Source organism: Mirounga angustirostris, unplaced genomic scaffold (genome assembly GCF_029215605.1).
Source record: "Mirounga angustirostris isolate CCGP_5_RB_7025 unplaced genomic scaffold, mMirAng1.0.hap1 SCAF_7, whole genome shotgun sequence".
Lineage (NCBI taxonomy): Eukaryota > Metazoa > Chordata > Mammalia > Carnivora > Phocidae > Mirounga > Mirounga angustirostris.
In genome coordinates this window covers 22,791,092-22,810,757 of record NW_026991715.1, presented here as the reverse complement: position 1 = coordinate 22,810,757, position 19,666 = coordinate 22,791,092, and the positions used below count along the sequence as shown (strand labels likewise).

Genomic DNA, 19,666 nt, shown 5'->3' with positions numbered 1-19,666 from the left:
AAAGCTGTAAGAATCATCTGCCATGTAGACAGTGCCCTGTGAACAACTCTCAACAACACAGAGCTAGCTGCTTGGTTTGTGGACAGCAATTCCAAGGTGAGCGGACAACAGTATATATGGAAGGCCACCACCCTGATGGAGAAAGGCTAAAAATAATCAGCTCTGCATGCTGAAATGCACCCTATTTTCTCAGCAGTGATAGAAAAAATGCCCCATGTTTCGGTTTTTACTGACTCAGAGGCAGCGGCCAATGGTCTGGCCACACGGTCAGGCAGGAAGGTGTAATGGGAACATAACGTATTAAAATGATGCCCCTATGGGGCACAGCCCTATGCAAATCACTCTGAGAATTTGAGGGTACAGTGAAGTAGGACACGATCCCACTGGAACTTCCAGGTTTGGAAAGTGAGTGTAACGGACAAGCCAATATCCCTGCCTTAGGTGGCCACCTGGGTCCACAATAAAAGAACCAAAATAGAAGATGATATTGTACCAATGTGGATGGCCGAGCATCCTACCTTCAGCGCAGGGAACACACCTGACAACTCATTCTACTCTGACAGAGAATGGAACCGGGCAGTTGAAAGCCTGGTGGTCTAAAGTGGGAGAAAGGCAAAAGGCTTGAAGAGAAAGGCATGAAGCTGCTGGCTTACATGACTTCAGGAGTGTGACACACAACATGAGTGGGATGAAAAGGAGTGTCCCTACTGGACACATCCCTCTGTTTTCCTGTGGATCTGGGGCAGGGGGTGGCCAAGGATGATGGTAAGGACTGTGCAATTCTGGCAAAGGGAGGAGGCTGCTGATAAAGTGACCTTTTTTCCTTCCCCAGATCACGTCAACTTTTCATTCCCCTATGTGATGTTGCAGATGTGGGAAACAGATGATTCCTAAGCAAGAAATGGTTGTCTGTTTTTAACCTTTATGTTACACTTCCTAAGGGCCTGAGGGGCAGGATGTGCCTCTCTGTGTGGCAGAACTGGGGCCACAGCGCAGGAAGCAACACGGCCTGTGGCGGAGCTGGCTCACTGCAGGCGTGTGTCCTTCCGTCGCACCTCGCTCAAGTGGGCTTTGCAGAGACTGCATTTTTCACAGAGACTTCTGTCAACAGAGTTGCTACACACCTTTCCAACAGCATTTGTTCACTTCTGGTCATATCCAGGTTATTCTCAGAATATTTCAAACTTTTTCCTTATTTATTACAGTGATCTGTGGTCGGTAATTACAACTTGCTGAAAGCTCAGATGATGGTTAGAATTTTTAGCAATAACATTTTTTAATTAAAATGTGAACTTTTTAAAATATAATGCTATTTCAGGTTTAAGAGACTATAGTATAGCATAAACATAACCCGTATGCACTGAGAAACTGAAAATACATTTGCCATACTTCATTGTGATACTGGCCTGATCGTCTCCGCAGTTGGACCCAAACCTGCAGAGTCTGAGCGGTGCCTGTAGTTCGGCCAGAAGGGGACTGAGTGGGGAGGCACTCACAGCCTAGCCTAGTAGTGCTGCCTCCAACAAGACCAACACAGACTAAAAGTAACGTGCGTCCAAAAGGTAGAAAAGTTTGGGTATAGATTGAAAAAAGGATAACCTGTAGCTGTGGGTAAAGGACTGAATTAATGGGTTATATAATGAGGGAAACGGAATGTTACGCTAACCCTCAAAAGAGACTCAGGATAAGCGATGACACGGTCTCTTTGCTCAATTACTCCACCTGTGTACAAGGGTGAAGCCATATTACTGATTCCACTCCTGTTTTAGGAACCTGACAAAATAGAAACAGAAGGCTACAAACCTGAGTGGCCTTTCCCTGGGACACAGTCTGACAGGATGTGATGACAGACTGGATAGTCATCAATTACTGACTTAACGTGCAAGTTATCTTTTGACCTTTGTGATTACTCTGCTAAAAGGAATTTGTGTTTGAAGACCAGGGCTGGAGGGCGCCTGGGTGGCTCAGATGGTTAAGCGTCTGCCTTCGGCTCAGGTCATGATCCCAGGGTCCTGGGATCGAGTCCCGCATCAGGCTCCCTGCTCCTTGGGAGCCTGTTTCTCCCTCTGCTTCTCTCTCTCTCTCTGTCTCTCGTGAATGAATAAATAAAATCTTAAAAAAAAAAAAAAAAATGAAGACCAGGGCTGGAGTGTAATGCTAATGGTTTATAATAAGGAATACATATTTGATCTTGGACCCCAGTTTGTGGCACAGTACTCCTAACAACCTTGTAATTTTTTAAGCAGGGAGAAAGACAAAGGTGTCTTAAGGATGGGTGCCAAGGAAGGCCACCATGTGATTAGAGGGCTGGAACTTTCTGTCTCATTCTCCCCCACAAGTCGGGGAGGGGTGTGCAGGTGGAAGAGGGTCTGGAGGTTGACCCAGTCAACAAATGCCACTGATTCAATCATGCCTATGTAACAAAGTCTCCATAAAACCCCAAAAGGATGGGGGATGGGTTTGGAAGAGCTTCTGAGTTAATGAACATGACAGATTTGCGAATAACGAAGGGTTCAGAGGGCATGGAAGTTCTGTCTCCCTTCCCCATACCTTGCCCTTTGCATCTCTTCCAATCGGCTATTATGAGCTGCTCTAGCAAATTAATTGAACCCAAGGAGAGAGGGTCATGAGAACTTCTGGTTTATAGCCAAACAGCTAACAACCTGAACTTATGATGTCTGAAGTGGGTGGCAGGGGAGACAGTCTTACACCTGTAGGATCTGATGCTATCTGTAGGTTAGGGTTAGAGATCCTAGAGGTGTAAGACTGTTGAAATGCAGGACACCCAGCCAGTGTTGGAAAATTGCTTGGTGGCACTGGAGGGGGGGGGGGCAGAACCCCCCCCATATTATAATTGGGTCTAGAACCCTTTGTAATGTTCTTGTAATACAATTTTAAATTTTATCTATTGTACTATTAATTTTGACATTTAGCTCTGAAGTCATAGTATACTGTAATTTTTTTGGGGGGGTAGTTTAGTCTCATAAAATAAAATGGAAAACTTTATCAATTTTTTCAGAATGGAAGAAACTGACATTTGCTGTCTCTGAAGTCAAAAAGTCAGTTTCATGTGGTTCAACCTAAATGGCAATTTTTATTTTCCTAGAAAATCAGCCACTTCATCTAATTTCTTGATGTAATAGAACAGTATTCACTGAAAATCACCTTCATATTGGGATGAGTTTAATGTTACCATCTATAAATTTCTCTGAACTTTTGAAAGGAAATTATAAAAAGTAAAAGGTTCAATAAAATTTAAAAATTCCAAGCATGAATTCTTCAGCCTCATGGAAACTGTAAAGCCCTAAGAGAGCCATTGGTTGCTTTCAGGGATTCTATAAACATAAAAGCCAAATTTATACTTGAGAACGTACATGTATTTTCTTGGGAGAGAATCCAATAGCTTTTATCAGATTCTCAAATGCCTAAGACCCAAATCACTTTAGGAGACAGTTTTGAAATGACATTTAAGAACAAATGTGATGAAAATTTTATGAAATGGAAGAAAGGAAAACGTCAACAAAATGCCCTTTTACATGGAGTACTAAGTCTCCCACGTAAACCAATATTTACATTCTATTTTGTTCAAGAAAGGATGAAAGGTAAGGAACCAATCATTATACATGATGCTTCCATTCTTCTAAAAACTGTGTGACAGGTAAACTAAGAGTTAGTTATGCTTTCAACAAACCTAAAGACATGTGCTTTTCCTGTAAGGTTTCTCAACAGGTTTCCACTTGTTAACAAAAGATGAACAAATAGACAAAGACAAAAGATACGAAAGTAATGGGGGAACCAAAATGGTAGATAATGAAAAGTAAATAGACCACCAGCAGAAGAGGTAAATCGTTTTTCTGCTCTTACAGTAGTGAACAGAATCATAAAAACAAGAGGAAAATAGTGATTAAGCCTGTCACGTATTACCTTTTCAAAGACAGCTGGAAGAGAAAAGGAGGAAGGTACTCCACAACATGAAAGAAATTGGAAACTGAAAAGCAAAGAGAAAAGGCTGAACGTGAAAAGAAGCCGCAAAATCAAGAATACGTACGGCCTATCTCACACAAACCTGTATTCTGCAGACAGTATTTCAAGTTTCTCTGGAGTGTGATGTAAAAGGAGAAAACGAACCTGCTGTACAAATTCCAAAGGCACGGGTGTGGCCTGTGTGAAGGTCTCTAGATGAATGCCATGGACCGGGTCCTCCACTATCAAACAGCCAATGTCAAACCACCTGCAACAGAATGAGGAGGACTGAGTTGTTTATGTGCCAAATAAAGGTTACACTGACCAGACAGAACAAACCCAAACAACAACTAGTATCATTCAGATAAAACATTAGAGTTCAAAAAAGAAGTGTTTTTCCTAATCAGTTTTCTAGAGGATAATACATAAAAAGTATATATAGGGGCGCCTGGGTGGCTCAGTCGTTGAGCATCTGCCTTCGGCTCGGGTCATGATCCCAGGGTCCTGGGATCGAGCCCCGCATCGGGCTCCCTGCTCCGCGGGAGGCCTGCTTCTCCTTCTCCCACTCCCCCTGCTTGTGTTCCCTCTCTCGCTGTGTCTCTCTCTGTCAAATAGATAAATGAGAATCTTTAAAAAAAAAAAAAAGGATATATAAAATGACTTGTTGGCTTAATTCCAAGAGGAGGGAGGACAACAACAAAGAAAAAACACCTGAAACTTATCCACGTAAAGTTTTCCTCGCTGAGACTGAGGGAGGATGGAAAGAGGAGGATTCAAAAAAGCAACAGATAGTTACTCATCTAAATATGCAAATACTTGATCACGGGTAACTTTTTAAAAATGTCACTTGCTAAAATACAGGAAATTTTATTTTACCATCTCTATGGTTACTATGTAGCCCACTTGCAAAGTTACTAGCAAATTAAGCTCATTCAGAGGAAATAACAAATCTTATCTTTATTCTTGATAATATATCTTTGAAAACACTTCATGAAATCAAGAAAACTTTCTTCCATTTAAAGTTACTCATAAATTATAAAAATACATTTTATAATTGCCTTAAGTCATCTGTAACGCCACTAGCATTTTAGATAACCAGAATTATGCAACCACCAGATGCCATGAAATCATGAGTTTGGATAACAAGAGGATATATAGAGCAAAAAAAGTTCAGTCTATTTTTAAGAATATGTAGATCTAATGAAATGTGATAAAATACGAAATGAATTAGGTAACTTCTATTTACATATTCAAAGAAAGAGCAAAGTAAAATACAAAATAACAGTTTTGCTAAGAATTAAAATGATAGCAGGTAATGTCTGTAGTATTCCTATCCTAAAACTTGGTTTCAAATAAACAACATTAAATAAAGACATGAATTTTATTTGGCATATTAGCCAGTCAGTAACTTGTGTATAATGCAGATAGCAGAGAACAATCGTGGTGATTAAGCTGTTAGGCATGGACTTCCTGAAAAGCAGACTCACAGAAGGTAAAAGTCCCTTCCGTGATGCTGGTGAATACACATTAGAAGAACTCGAAGGTCCTCTTTGTTATCTGAAATTGTCGTGCTCTTGACCATCTGAACTGGAATATCCCATTTAGTAGCTAGAACTGCAACCACGGTCATGCCCATGAAAACCTCTACCATTTCTCTCACTAGTGCTGCTGGCTAGGGAAACATTGGGCTTGGCTCTCCTCTCCTCATTACTGTCCTTCAACTCCACGGGCACGCCCCGCCCCACCCCACATTCATGGACAGTCACTAAGGCTCTGTCTCCCTCCCTTTCCCTCTCCAAGCAGCTGCTGAAAGAACTCTGACCGATCCCACAGGGGTCACTTTGACTAAAAAAGGGCTTAAGAAGAACTGTGGTTCCAAGATGCTTGGATTTCATTTACCAGCAAAAATCTTGTAACAGAATGTGGGAACTGCCACTCTGTTTTACAAAAGATAGATCATCTACCACCATCGGTCAATTCTCAGAAAAAAGGACATTTTAACACACCATGCACACAACCTAAGATTTTTCAACTTGGTGGGTTAAACTCAGAATAAGGATAGTCCATGCTTACACAGGCCTTTGTCCAGGTAAGGTACACGTCATGTTAGTTTTTCTCATATAGCATGGACTGATGCAGAATTCAAAGACTGGCAGGTCTGTCCTAGCTCTATTCTTTGTTACGGCTAAACCCATTTTGGGATCTCTTCTTTTGGCTGTCTGGCTCTTCCTGGATTAGTTTCTTCTCCGTTGTAAGCATGTTTTTGACTTTATCTGTGCACTTATTTCCCACAGGACCACGGCGGACAGAAGAGCCAAAGCAGGAATGATCAAGCGGTATGGATCCTGGCTTTGCTCTCCATTCACATGTCCTCACTCTTGCTCCTCTGTACCTTCCTGTCACAGCCCTTCCATTCTCTCCTCTTTAATCCACACTAGACACCAGGCATTTCCTAGTACTAGAGTTTACCCTTGAACAATGTGGAGGTTAGGGTTGCTGTGACCCCCTAGTGCAGTCAAAAATCTAACTTTTGACTCTGAAAAAACCTCTAACAGCCTACTTTTAACCAGAATTCTTACTGATAACAGTCTATTAATACATATTTTGTATGTAACATATATACCGTATTCTTACGATAGTTAAGAAAACCACAGGAAGAAAAAACACATTTTTAGTACTGAACTGTATCAGAAAAACCCAGTAAGTGGATCTGTGCAGTTCAAATCCATACTTTTCAAGAGTCAACTGTTTTTTACTCTCCCTAATCTTCCTAATATGCTACTGTACTTGTCAAAAGGCACTTGGTAGGAAAAAATACCACATACCACATCTAGGTATGATGGGACAGTTAATGGCAGATCAATGCTCCCAATGAAAAGCTGGATGAGGTACACAGTCACAGTTCCTGCATCTAAAGGTGTCAAAGAGCCAATTGGGGCAGGAGGACAAAATGGAGTAACACTGGGGATGGGGAAAAGCTTTCAGAGTGGGGTGAAGACCTTCAGCTGGACCTGAGTGCCACCCAGCCTGAACTCAGCAACTAGATGAGAAGTGAAGGAAACCCACCACTAACACCTCCCTAAAGGTAGGGAAACGGTTAGAATTTTCTCTGGGGTTGGAGGTGCTCAGGAGCACCATGATTTATGTTCCCTTTCCACCCTGACAATACAGACAGGAGCAGAGTCGGGCATTCTAGCCGGCCGGCTACTTGAGTGATCCCTGTGCCCCTAGCGCGCACACACCAGCTCAAGTCGGCCCGCCATGGCGGCCCCAGCACCAGGCACAGTGGGACACCCCAAGGCTCGTTTACACACGTCGACTGCACAGGGAACATCCCTATGAAAGGTCACCCTTCCAAGACTGGGAGAGCTAAGTGTTTTACCTAAGTCACAAAGTCAAAATGAGGAGACAGGAATATGCTTAAATGAAACAGAGATTCAGTCTACTGGATAAAGAGTGCATAAATTCAGAAAATATAAAAAAGAGCCAATCAGAGTTAAATACAATAAGTGAAATGACAAATACACTGGAGGGAATCAGCAGCAAAGAAGAAGACGTGGCAGAACAGTGATCTGGAAGACAGGGTATCATCAAGCAAGCTGAAGAGCAAAAAGAAAAACAAAATGAAGATAGGTTAAATGGTCTCTGGGACAACATTAACCATACTATATATATACTCGCATTATGGGGGTCCCAGAAAAGAGAAAGGAGCTAAAAAACTTCCCTAACCTGGGGAAGGAAACAGATCCAGGTGCAAGAATCACCACCCAAAGTAAGACGAACCCAAGGAGGTCCACACCAAGAAACATAAACAGAATACCAAAAATTAAAGAGAGGATCTTAAAGCCATCAAGAGGGAAGCACCTAGTTATAGACAATACAAGGGAAACGCCATAAAGCTACCAGCAGATTTCTTAACACAAATTTTGCAGAACAGAAGGGACTGGCATGATCTAGTCAAAGTAGAAAGAAAAAAACCTACAATCAGGAATACTCTACCTGAAGAAGAGGTAAGTAATTGATCACCGCTAAACCAACCTTTAAGGAAATGTTAAAAAGACTTTTCTAAGAAAAGAAAAGGCCATGCCTAGAGGTGAAAACTAGAAAAGGAAAAAATTTCACAGGTAAAAGCAAACACACAGTAAAGGAAGTAGATCACTTACACAGCTATTGTGAACATTAAAAGGCAAAAGTAGTAAAATCAATTATATCTACACTAATTGATTCAGAGATTCACAAAATAAAAAGATACAAAATATGACATCATATACATAAAAGGTAGAGGAATGAGTAAAGTGCTTTCTGAATGTGTCTGAACTTAACAGATCAACTTCATAGACTGCGTAACTTAAAATGTTATATAGGAATCTCATGATAACTACAAACCCAAAGCCTATTATAAATACACAAAAAATAAAACTACAACATAATACTACAGAAAGCCATCAGTCACAATAAAAGAGAAGAGAACATGGCAGAACTACAGAAACTACAAAACAATGAAATGGTGGTGAAGTCTGCACCTATCAGTAATTACTTCAAATGTAAATGTCTAAATGCTCCAGTCAAAAGACATAGGGTGACTAGATAAAAAACAAGACCCATCTATATGCAGCCTAAAAAAGACATTCACTTTATACCTACAGACACACGGAGACTTTTAAGTGAAGGGATGGAAAAAGATATTTCATGCAAATGGAAGCAAAGAAAACCAAAAACTGGGAAGCATGACATGTATCAGAGCAAACAGATTTTGAAACAAAGACTGTAATAAAAGACGAAGGCATTACATAATAATAATAGTAATAATGGGATCAATCCAACAGAGTAGAATAAGGCAATTATCTGTGTATCCAACACTGGAATATCTAAATATGCAAAACAAGTATTTGCAGATCTCAAAGGAGAAAGTGAGAGTAAAACAGTAACATTAAGGGATTTTACCCCTCCCCCACTTATATCAATGATGGATAGATCATCCACACAGAAAATCAGTAAGAAAATGGTGGCTTTCAACCAGATGGATTTATTAACACATCTATATACAACATTCCTTCCAAAACCAACTGAAGACATTCTTTTCAACAGCAAATGGAATGTTCCCAGGATAAATCATGTGTTAGGTCAAAAACAAGTCTCAATAAATGTCAGAGAATAAAATCCTATCAAGCAGCACCTTTTCCTACCATAAGGCTATCAAACTGGAAATCAATTACAAGGGAAAAAAAACTAGGAAAAACAGGAACACATGGAGGCCAAACAATATGCTACTTACTAAACCAAAGGGTCAACACAAAAATCAAAGAGGAACTCAAAAAATCCTTGGAAACAATTGAAAATGGAAACCCAACGGCTGAAAATCCTTGGGACACAGCAAAAGCAGTTCTAAAAGCCTACCTCAACTAAAAAGTTCCACCTTACAACCTAACAGACCTAGGAAAAGAACAAACAAAGCTCAAAGATCATAGAAGGAGAAAAATAATAAAGATCAGAGTGGAAATAGAAACCAAAAAAAAAAAAAAAAAAAAATCAAGAGCTACTTCTTTGAAACCATAAACAAAATCAACCTTTAGCCAGACTAATCAAGAAAAAAGTCAAAAAATTTTAAGAGCTACTTGTGAATACTATGAAAAATATATGCCACCAAACTAGACAACCTGGAAGAAATATATACATTCCAAAAAACATACAAGACTGAATCAGGAAGAAACAGAAAATGTGAACAGATTATTTACTAGTAACAAAACTAAGTAATCAAAAAGCCCCCAACAAACAAAATCCAGGACTAGGCAGTTTCACAAGAGAATTCTGAGTTATTTAGAGGTCTATCCAGAAAAACAGAATAGGAAGGAAAACTTCCAAATTCATTCCACAAGGCCAGCATTACCCTCATAGCAAAATTAGACAAGAACACTACAAAAAAGAAGTTATAGGCCAATATCCCTGATGAACACAGATGCAAAAATCCTCAAAACATTAGCATACCAAATTCAACAATACATTAAAATAATCACAACAATCAAGTGGGACTTATTCCAGGGATGCAAGACTGGTTCAACATCTGCAAATCAATGTGATATATCACATTAACAAAACCTGGGATAAAAACCATATGATCATTTCAGTAAATGCAGAAAGAGCACTTGATAAAATTCAACATCCGTTCATGATAAGAATTCTCAATAAAGTGGGTTTAGAGGGAACACACCTCAACATAATAAAGACCATATATGACAAACCCATAGGTAACATCATAATGGTGAAAAACCAAGATTTTCCCCTAAGACTGAGACAAAGATGTCCACTCTGACCACTTCTATTCAACAGAGCACTAAGTTCTAGCCACAGAAATCAGACAAGAAAAAATAAATAAAAGGCATCCAAATTGGGTAAGGAAGAAGTCAAATCCTCAATAATGAAAGAGAATATGATACTATGTATAGGAAAACTTAAAGATGCCACCAAAAAACTAAAAGAACTAATAAACTCAGTCAAGTTGCAAAATCAACACATGGAAATCTGGTATATCTCTCTATACTAATAACAAAGTAGGAGAAAGAGAAATTAAGAACACAGTCCCATTTACAAGTGCATCAAATGAATAAAATACCTAGGAATATATTTAGCAAAGAAGGTGAAAGACCTGTACTCTTAAAACTGTAAGACAATGAAGAAAAAGGGAAGGTGACACAAATGGAAAGATATTCCATGCTTATGTAGTAAAATCAATAGCATTAAAATGTCCACACTACCCAAAACAATCTACAGATTCAATGCATCCCCTATCAAAATACTGGTAGTATTTTTCACAGAACTAGAGCAAATAATACCAAAATATGTAAAAAACCACAAAAGACCTTGATAGCCAAAGCAATCTGGAGAAAGCAGCTTTTCACCCTAGCATTCAAAGCTCTTCACACATCTGTCCCCAAACCACTTCTTGACTTCCTAAATCCAACAAATGATCAGCAAAGCTAATGTAACCACTGACCCCAGAATCCTCTTCATCATCTTCAAGCTTTTCTTCCACTCAGAATGTCCTATTCCTGCCACTTATCCAAATTTTACCTACTCTTCACTATCCTGTCCAAGTCCCAATCACTCACGAATCTCATCTGACGCTACCTCTACACTCAGTTATTTCTCCTCGAATTGTATATAACATTTCCTATCAGCAAAAAATTACACACTATTTTACACAGTCACTTAAAACTGTTCATCTGTGTACATATTTTCTCCCAACCGGCCAACAGTATAACCTCAGAGTTGGAGAACATTTTTAATATACTATAGCCATAAAGCACCAGGCACAATGCTACTCAATATTAAATAAACAAAAAATGTAACAAAACCAAATGTGATTACAAAAGAGACCAATTTCAACAGTTGGGAAGCTCTTTCAGTATAAATAAATTCAACATGTTAAAAATAATTTCTTCCATAAAAAAGCCATCTAAAGTACAAAGCCCTTAAAGACCATAACGAATCCTATTCTCTGAATATTCTCCAAACTAAATAGATAAGCATCATTGCTAGATTTCAAACCTGGTGACTGCCACCAGGCCCTGTTGCCCATACCTTCCATTATGCCGAATAACTGCGTGAATGACTATGTTGGTTACTGGTGATCAATTACCTCTAAGCCAATACAACATTGTATCCTCTTAAATTTAGTGCTATCATATTCAGTGATTGTACACACAATCTTACAATGCAGGCATTACTATCTCCAGTTTATAATTAAAAAGGAGAAACCTGGGTAGAAATGTGAGCTGAGCTTTGGAGATCACACAGCTAGTTAAATGATATAGCTAGACAAGAATATAATTTTCTCCAAAATAGGATACATTTTTTTTACTAGGTATTCAGTGTCAGCCCCCCAGGACCAATTGTATTTTGCTCATAAGACAAACAAAAGGGTAAGCCTCTTACTGAATAATTATATGCCACCAAACTAGACAACCTAGAATACATGGATACATTTCTAGAAACATACTACTACCTACCAAGACTGAATCATAAAGAAATCAAAAATCTGAACAGACCGATTTCTAGTGAGGAGATTCTAGTTAGTAATCAAAAACCTCCCAACAAACAAAAGTTAGGTCCAGACACCTTCACTGGTAAACTCTACCACACATTTAAAGAAAAATTACTACCAATGCTTCTCAAAGTCTTCCAAAACAGTAAGAAAAGGGACACTTCCAAACTCATTTTACAAGGCCAGCATTCCCCTGATATTAAAATCAGACAAGGACACAACAGAAAAGAGAATCAAAGGCCAATTTCCATGAGAAACATATAAGTAAAAATTTTCAACAGAATATTAAGCCAAATTCAACATTAAAAGGATCATACACATGATTTACGATTTATTCTACAGAGATGTAGAGATGTTTCCACATCCACATATCAATGTGATACAACACATTAACAAAATCAAGGGCAAAAATCATACGATCATCTCAACAGATGCAAAAAAAAGCACGTGATAAAATTCAACAACTGTTAATGATAAAAACTCTCCAAACAGGTTTAGAAGGAATGTACTCAAAATAGTAAAGGCCACATATGACAAGCCCATAGCTAGTATCATATGCAACAATGAAAAGCTGAAAGTGTTTCCCCTAAGATCAGGAACAAGACAAGGATGCCCATTCTTTCCACTTCCATTATTCAATATGGTATTGAAAATCCTTACCAGAGCAATTAAGCAAGGAAAGCAAAAAAAAGGCGTCCAAATTGGAAAGGAAGAAGGAAAACTGTGACTATTTTCAGATGACAATGATGCTACATACAGGAAAACACTCAAAACTAAAAAAAAAAGTTAGAACTCATAAACGAATTCAGTAAAGTTGCAGAATAAAAAATCAATATGCCAAAATCTGTTGCAATATCTATATACTAATAAACTATCAAAAAGAAAACAAGGAAACAATAGCACTTACAATCACATCCAAAAGGAAAAAACACTGAGGAACAGATTTAACCAAGAAGGTGAAAGATCTCTACTCTGAAAACTATGACACATTGATGAAAAAACCTGAAAACTCAAATATATGGAAAAATATTCCAGACTCAGGGATTGGAAGAATTAAAATTGTTAAAATGTCCACACTATTCATAAAGCAATCTACAGATTCAATGCAATTTCTATCAAAATTCCAACGGCAGGGCGCCTGGGTGGCTCAGTCGGTTAAGCGCCTGCCTTCGGCTCAGGTCATGATCCCAGGGTCCTGGGATCGAGCCCCATATAGGGCTCCCTGCTTAGCGGGGAGCCTGCTTCTCCCTCTTCCTCTGCCTGCCGCTCCCCCTGCTTCTGCTCTCTTTCTCTCTCTCAAATAAATAAAATCTTAAAAAAAAAAGAAGTCTCGGGGCGCCTGGGTGGCTCAGTCGTTAAGCGTCTGCCTTCGGCTCAGGTCATGATCCCAGGGTCCTGGGATCGAGCCCCGCATCGGGCTCCCTGCTCGGCGGGAAGCCTGCTTCTCTCTCTCCCACTCCCCCTGCTTGTGTTCCCTCTCTCGCTGTGTCTCTCTCTGTCAAATAAATAAATAAAATCTTTAAAAAAAAAAAAATTCCAATGGCATTTTTCACAGAAAGAGAACCCTAAAGTTTGTATGGAACCACAAGACCCTGAATAGCCAAAGCCATCTTGGGAAAGCATCAGCATCACACTCTTTGATTTGAAACTATATTACAAAGCTATGCTCATCAAAATAGCATGGTATTGGCCTAATAACAGACACAAAGATCAGTCCAAAAGAACAGAGAGCTGAGGAATAAACCCACATATATGGTCAATTAGTTTACAACAAAAGAGCCAGGAATATACAATGGGAAAAGGACAGCCTGCACAATAAATGGTGCTGGGGAAATTGGACTACTTACACCATACACAAAAAGGAACTCGAATGCATTCAAGACTTGAACTTAAGACTGGAAACCATAAAACTCCTGGAGGACAAGAGGGAGTAAGTTGCTTGATATCAGTCTTGGTGATAATTTTTTGGATTTGACACCAAAAGCAAAGGCAACAAAAGCAAAAATCAGTAAGTAAGACTACATCAAACTAAAAAGGTTCTACACAGCAAAGGAAACCATCAACAAAATGAAAAGGCAACCTACTAAAGGGGAGAAAACATTCACAAATCACATTCCTCATAAGGTGTTTAACATCTAAAATAGATAAAAAAGGGCGCCTGGGAGGCTCAGTTGGTTAAGCGACTGCCTTCAGCTCAGGTCATGATGCCAGGGTCCTGGGATCGAGCCCCGCATCGGGCTCCCTGCTCGGCGGGAAGCCTGCTTCTCCCTCTCCCACTCCCCTTGCTTGTGTTCCCTCTCTCGCTGTGTCTCTGTCAAATAAATAAATAAATAATCTTAAAAAAAATAAAAAAAATAAAATAGATAAAAAACTCGAACTCAAGAACAAAAAAACAATCCAATTAAAAAATGGGCAGAGGCTCTGAATAGTTTCCCAAAGACATAGAGATGACCAACATGTACATGAAAAGATGCTCAACATCACTCATCATCAGGGATATGCAAATCAAAACCACAGTGGGACATCACCTTACACCTGTTAGGATGGCTATTACCAAAAAGTCAAAAAAATAAGTACTGGAAAAGATATGGAGATAAAGCAAGCCTTTGATGAGAATGTCAACTGGTACAAAACAATATGGAGGTTCCTAAAAAATTAAATGAGCCATATTGATCCAGCAATTCCACTTCTGCGTATTTATCTGAGGGAAATGAGAACACTACCTTGAAGAGATATATGCGCCCCCCCCCCCCCCCGCCCCACCAATCCATGTTCACTGCAGCATTATTTACAATAACTAAGACATGGAAACAACCTAAGTGTCTGTCAATGGAAGAATGAATAAAGAAAATGTGGTGTGTACAGACACACACACACACAATTATTCAGCCATGGAAAAAGAAGGAAATCTTGCCATTTGCAACAATATGAATGGACCTTCAGGGCATTATACTAAGGGAAATAAGTCACAGAAAAATACTGTATGATCCTACTTTTACGCGGAATAAAAAAATATGAACTCACAGATACAAAGAACAGACTGATGGTTGGAAAGGCGGTGGGCAGGGGGGCAAGTAAAACGAGTGAAGGGTGTTGTTAAAAGAAACTTTCAGTTATAAAGTCAGTCACGAGGATAAAATGTACAGCACAGTGACTACACTTTATACTGTACTGTATATCTGAAAATTGCTAAGAGAGTAGATCTTGAGAGTTCTCATTACAAGAAAACAAATTTGTAATTATGTTAAAAAAAAAAAAGCCTCCTACTTGTCAGGTAGCAATTCCGCAATGAAGTTTTCTACTGACACAGCAGTCTGCTTTTCATGGATCACTCCAGTTCGACGCAAGCTGTCTATCCGTTCCTGGGCACCCTGAATGACAACCATGTAGGTTAGAAACCATTTCTAATTATTCAGTATTAAATATACTAATATGGTTATACAAGTAATACACAAATACATTTACACACGAACACCTATATACCCATTGTAAACATTCAAATACAGAAGTATGAAGAGTAAATAGTACAGAAGTCCAATTCATGTTCCCCTCAGTATTAACAGTTTATAGAGCATATTCCAAGTTATTCCCACATACACTATTATTTTGGTTGCTACTACGAAATGGGTTATTTTTATATTAATGTTCTACTTGGTTATTACTAATAAAATGAAACTATGTACTTCTTAATGTTGATCTGCCAACGGGATATCTTACTGATAAAAATCTTTTTTCAGTCCTAGTAGTTTTTAATTAATTTTCCCTTCAGGTATCTAGGTAGGCCATTGTATCAAAGTGAATGTTTTTTTTCTCTTGCTTCTTACTTCCTTTAAATATAGCCTTAAAATATGCACCAAAATGGCAGCTGATTTATATTTAACTGCAAATGTAAACATCGCACCAAAACTTATTTACCATTTATGCAATAAAACTGAGGGGCTGAGAACACTGTATAGATAACTCAAAATCATCAATACATTTCTTATGGTAGAAAATTACAAGTTTTTCGTAAAGTTGCTATTTACTACTTTATCTGAATCACTTCATAAACAGTGATCATAAGAGAAGTGACAGTAAGTGTTCAAAAAGCAAGACAAAATGCATTCTATTTTTGAATAAAACTACCATGGATAATACATTAGCCTACTTTTCCTATGGACAGCAGAGGTAAGTAGTGAATGAGAAAAAGTGGTCAATTCTCATCAAATGAAAATTTCAAAAGCTAGGACACTTCTAGAGACAACTGGACTTACTTCGGAGACAACAGAAATAAAGAAGAGAAGGTCAGCAGTGCATGAAAATGGGTAAACCAATTTAAGACATTAGCTTATAAAGATTAAGGATGAAAGAAGATATGAATTAAGCTACACTAATATTGACTGTATTTTTGCTCACTCTTATCTCTCTAGTACCACACACAACTGTCTAACCCTAGAGACATTCAGTAAGAAAACACTACACGCAAAAACAAAGAAGGGAAGAAATAAGGGCCTTCTTAAAAATTTTTATTACTCATGTTAAGAATCTGAATGATGTAAATCTACTAACAGTGAATGAGGAGGCAGCTGTTGAATTTGAAAGAAAATGTAACAGATAAGATGTTATACTGGATAATGTAAATTTGCCTCAATCATTTTCCTCCCAGTTATGGTTGAATTTTGATTATGAATAAGTTTAAATAAATGTTAATTCAGTAAAAACTATTAGGGAGTTAGTGGGATATTTAAGAGATTCATCCCTAACTCTTTGAAGATATCTAAGCTAAGCACAACAACAAAATATTCCTAGATTTAATGTTTCCAGGAAACTAAGTTTGTTCATTTTTTACTATACTACAACATAGGACTTTGTATTTCATAAGGAAAATGAAGAGGGGGTTATATGTGCCTCTTCTCTGATGTTAATTAAGTGTGGCATCTTTTGGAATAGACGCTTTAAGATCAGTCCCCACCAATGTTTTGAGAATAAAATTTTAACTTTATTTTCAGAAGTGTAAGGGATCAAGAATTAGGTAGTTCTGAGGCCACACTGAAGTAATTATCTCAAACGGAAGGATAGAGAGAGGCCCCCAGAGCTTATCCTGTACTCTAAGAGTTTATACTAAGCGATTTGGTTTAATCAAAATTCCATGCTTTTTCTTACCTGCATATAAATATTATCTACATCTCTGGTAAAGTAAGTTATAAAACAGTGGTCATAACTATGACTGGCTCTGCAATGAAATTAACGGTTGGCACATAAGTTTCAGAAGCTCCCTAATGTTACTTATGGCAGATTTATTTCCTTAAACCTAAGTTTTCCTTCAAACAAAGTCTGATGGGGAGTAAAAAATCTGGGTTCAAATTTTAATATTCTAGGACTCTACATTATTTTTCTTCTCATTAGCTCCCTCTACTGCTTCTGAAAAAAACAGCTGATAAATTTGTAAATGATTTTCCTATGCATGCATCAGTTTCAATGAATTCTGATTTTAAGCTTTTATTTAAAATTATGGAAAAGAAACCCGAATATTTGAATTTGAAGGGCAAAAACCAACAGCAAAAATGAATCTGTCAAACACTAATAAAACCACCACATAAACTGAAGGATTAATATTACCTAGAAGATGAGGTTTTTCTTTTAGAAAAAAATCTCAATCAGCCTTTTAAGAGCAGCACCTAATGATTTTAAGTATCTTCTATGTAATAATATTTAATATAACAAAATATTTAAGACACTTGTTTTAAAAACCATGAAAATTTTAAGTTATATTCCAAATATCACATGGTGATTTATCATCAAAAATTAATGACCTATCAGCTGACAACTCTGTCTGGTCCCTCCTCAGTTTTGATGGGAACAAACAACTGGAAACCATATGACTTGCAAAAGGGTTTTACCCAGTCATTATGTTATTTGTATTCCCAACATCAAAAACAATTTTGAATTGTCCCTTCAGATGACACTCAGGAGTCTTTCATGTTCGGAGGCAATGTATCACGTGAATATTTGGTGGGTAAGAGGTATGTTTCATTTCCCAAAGGGAGAGAACAGGGCTTCCTAAGGGGGAGATGGGAAAGGAGAACAAGTTGCCTTAGTCACAGGTACATATGGGCAGAAAATTTTTAGGCAAGAGTACATATGGAAGCTGAAGAAGCTGGGTGTCTTAAAACTCTCTGGGTCTCCTCAGATCTTGTAAAATCTTTGTGTATCAAGAGGTACTTCTAGACCAGTTTGAAGACCACTAGTTTGACTGTGGAGGTTCGATCAAGGTACTGCAACAGGTGGGCCGCTGGAGTGCTATTAAGTGAAAAATCTTTATTCTTCTCATGAAACTGATAGGGTGTTAAACCAAAACTGGAAGCAGATCCTACAATGAAAATGTTTTCTGTATTAGACTGCTAACTTGAGGAAATAAATGATTAATTTTAAAAACATACCCTTACACTTTTAATTCTGATGTTTACAGTTTAGACATTTTGATAAAACTGCTAGATATTCATTCTAAAGGACATCTAAGAGTTCACATCTGTGAACCAAACCAAAATTCCTGCTCTTGAGGACCTTAATTCTTGTGGGAAAACACTATAAAACACAATGATAGAGTGTAGGAGAAGGTGCTGAGTACTACAGGAAAGAAAACAGAGGCGCAGAAGGGTGATCTTGGTACAGAAGTGTGGAATGTAGTACTAAACAGGCAGTCAGGACAGGCCACGCCGTGCAAGGAAGACTGAAGACTTAAAGAAGGTTTAAGAGAGCCAACCAAGTACACATTTGAGGGAGAATGTCCCCAAGAGAAGAAAGAGCTAGTGAAAAGGCTAAGCGAGGGCATGCGAGTCAAGTAGGAAGAGCTAGAAGGGAGCTGAAGTGCCTGGCACGAGTGAGCAAGGGGAAGACCAGCCGGAGAGGCAGCCAGACAGGGAACAAGCACCACGTCAGCCAGACTGTGTGGGGCCGTGGAAGTCACCGTAAGGAATGTGGGTTTACAATGGGTAAAATATAAAGTGCTGAAACACAAGTGACATGCTCTGACCTGTGACTGGAAAGGATCACCTGGCTACTCCGTTCAGAAGGACCTAGAGGGCCACAGGGTTACCCCATTCAGATAATGCTAAAATCGGATGGCCTAGTAGAAGTCAATGGCAAGGTTCCATCAAGACACTGCAGTGGCGGTGGGCATGTGAGAAGAGTCAGATGCTGGACACACTGTGAACAAGTGTGGAGGATGAACAAGATTTCTTAATGAACTGGACATAGGTAAAGAGAGGAGTCAAGGGTGACTCCAAGGTTTCTCACCTGAGAAAATGGAAGGATAGTTCTGCCATCAATGAACGGAGATGGACAAGGCCAGAGGAGCAGGCTTGGAGGAAAGAAAAGCAGATGGATGCTAAACATGGTTAAGTTTGAGACATTCAAGTTAAGGGGTTGAGGAGGCAACTTTTACATAAATCTAGTTGACATGAGAGGCCTGTGCTGGAGATAGAAACTTGGAACTGTCCACACACAGATGGTATTTAAAGCCACCAGACACTATCAACTCACGAGGGAGGGAATGTAAAGACAAGATCATTAGGCGGAACCAGCAAAGGAGGCACAGGGGAGTGAGCAAATAGTGAGGCAAGGAAAAAAAAGTATGACACTTCAGAAGTGAAAGAAACATTAAAGAATAACAACTGTCTCAAA

General features: G+C 38.7%; 1 protein-coding gene across 1 annotated transcript in view; it reads right to left on the bottom strand.

Annotated features, from left to right (window-relative positions):
- Positions 1–19,666, bottom strand: part of PRRC1 (proline rich coiled-coil 1) — a 47,578-nt gene that overhangs the window by 11,380 nt on the left and 16,532 nt on the right. The window contains exons 7-8 of the mRNA XM_045892055.3: positions 15,272–15,375; positions 4,129–4,231 (exon numbers count right to left, since the gene is read on the bottom strand). Coding sequence (XP_045748011.1) covers positions 4,129–4,231; positions 15,272–15,375 — 207 coding nt within the window. The remainder of the gene's footprint in view (positions 1–4,128; positions 4,232–15,271; positions 15,376–19,666) is intronic.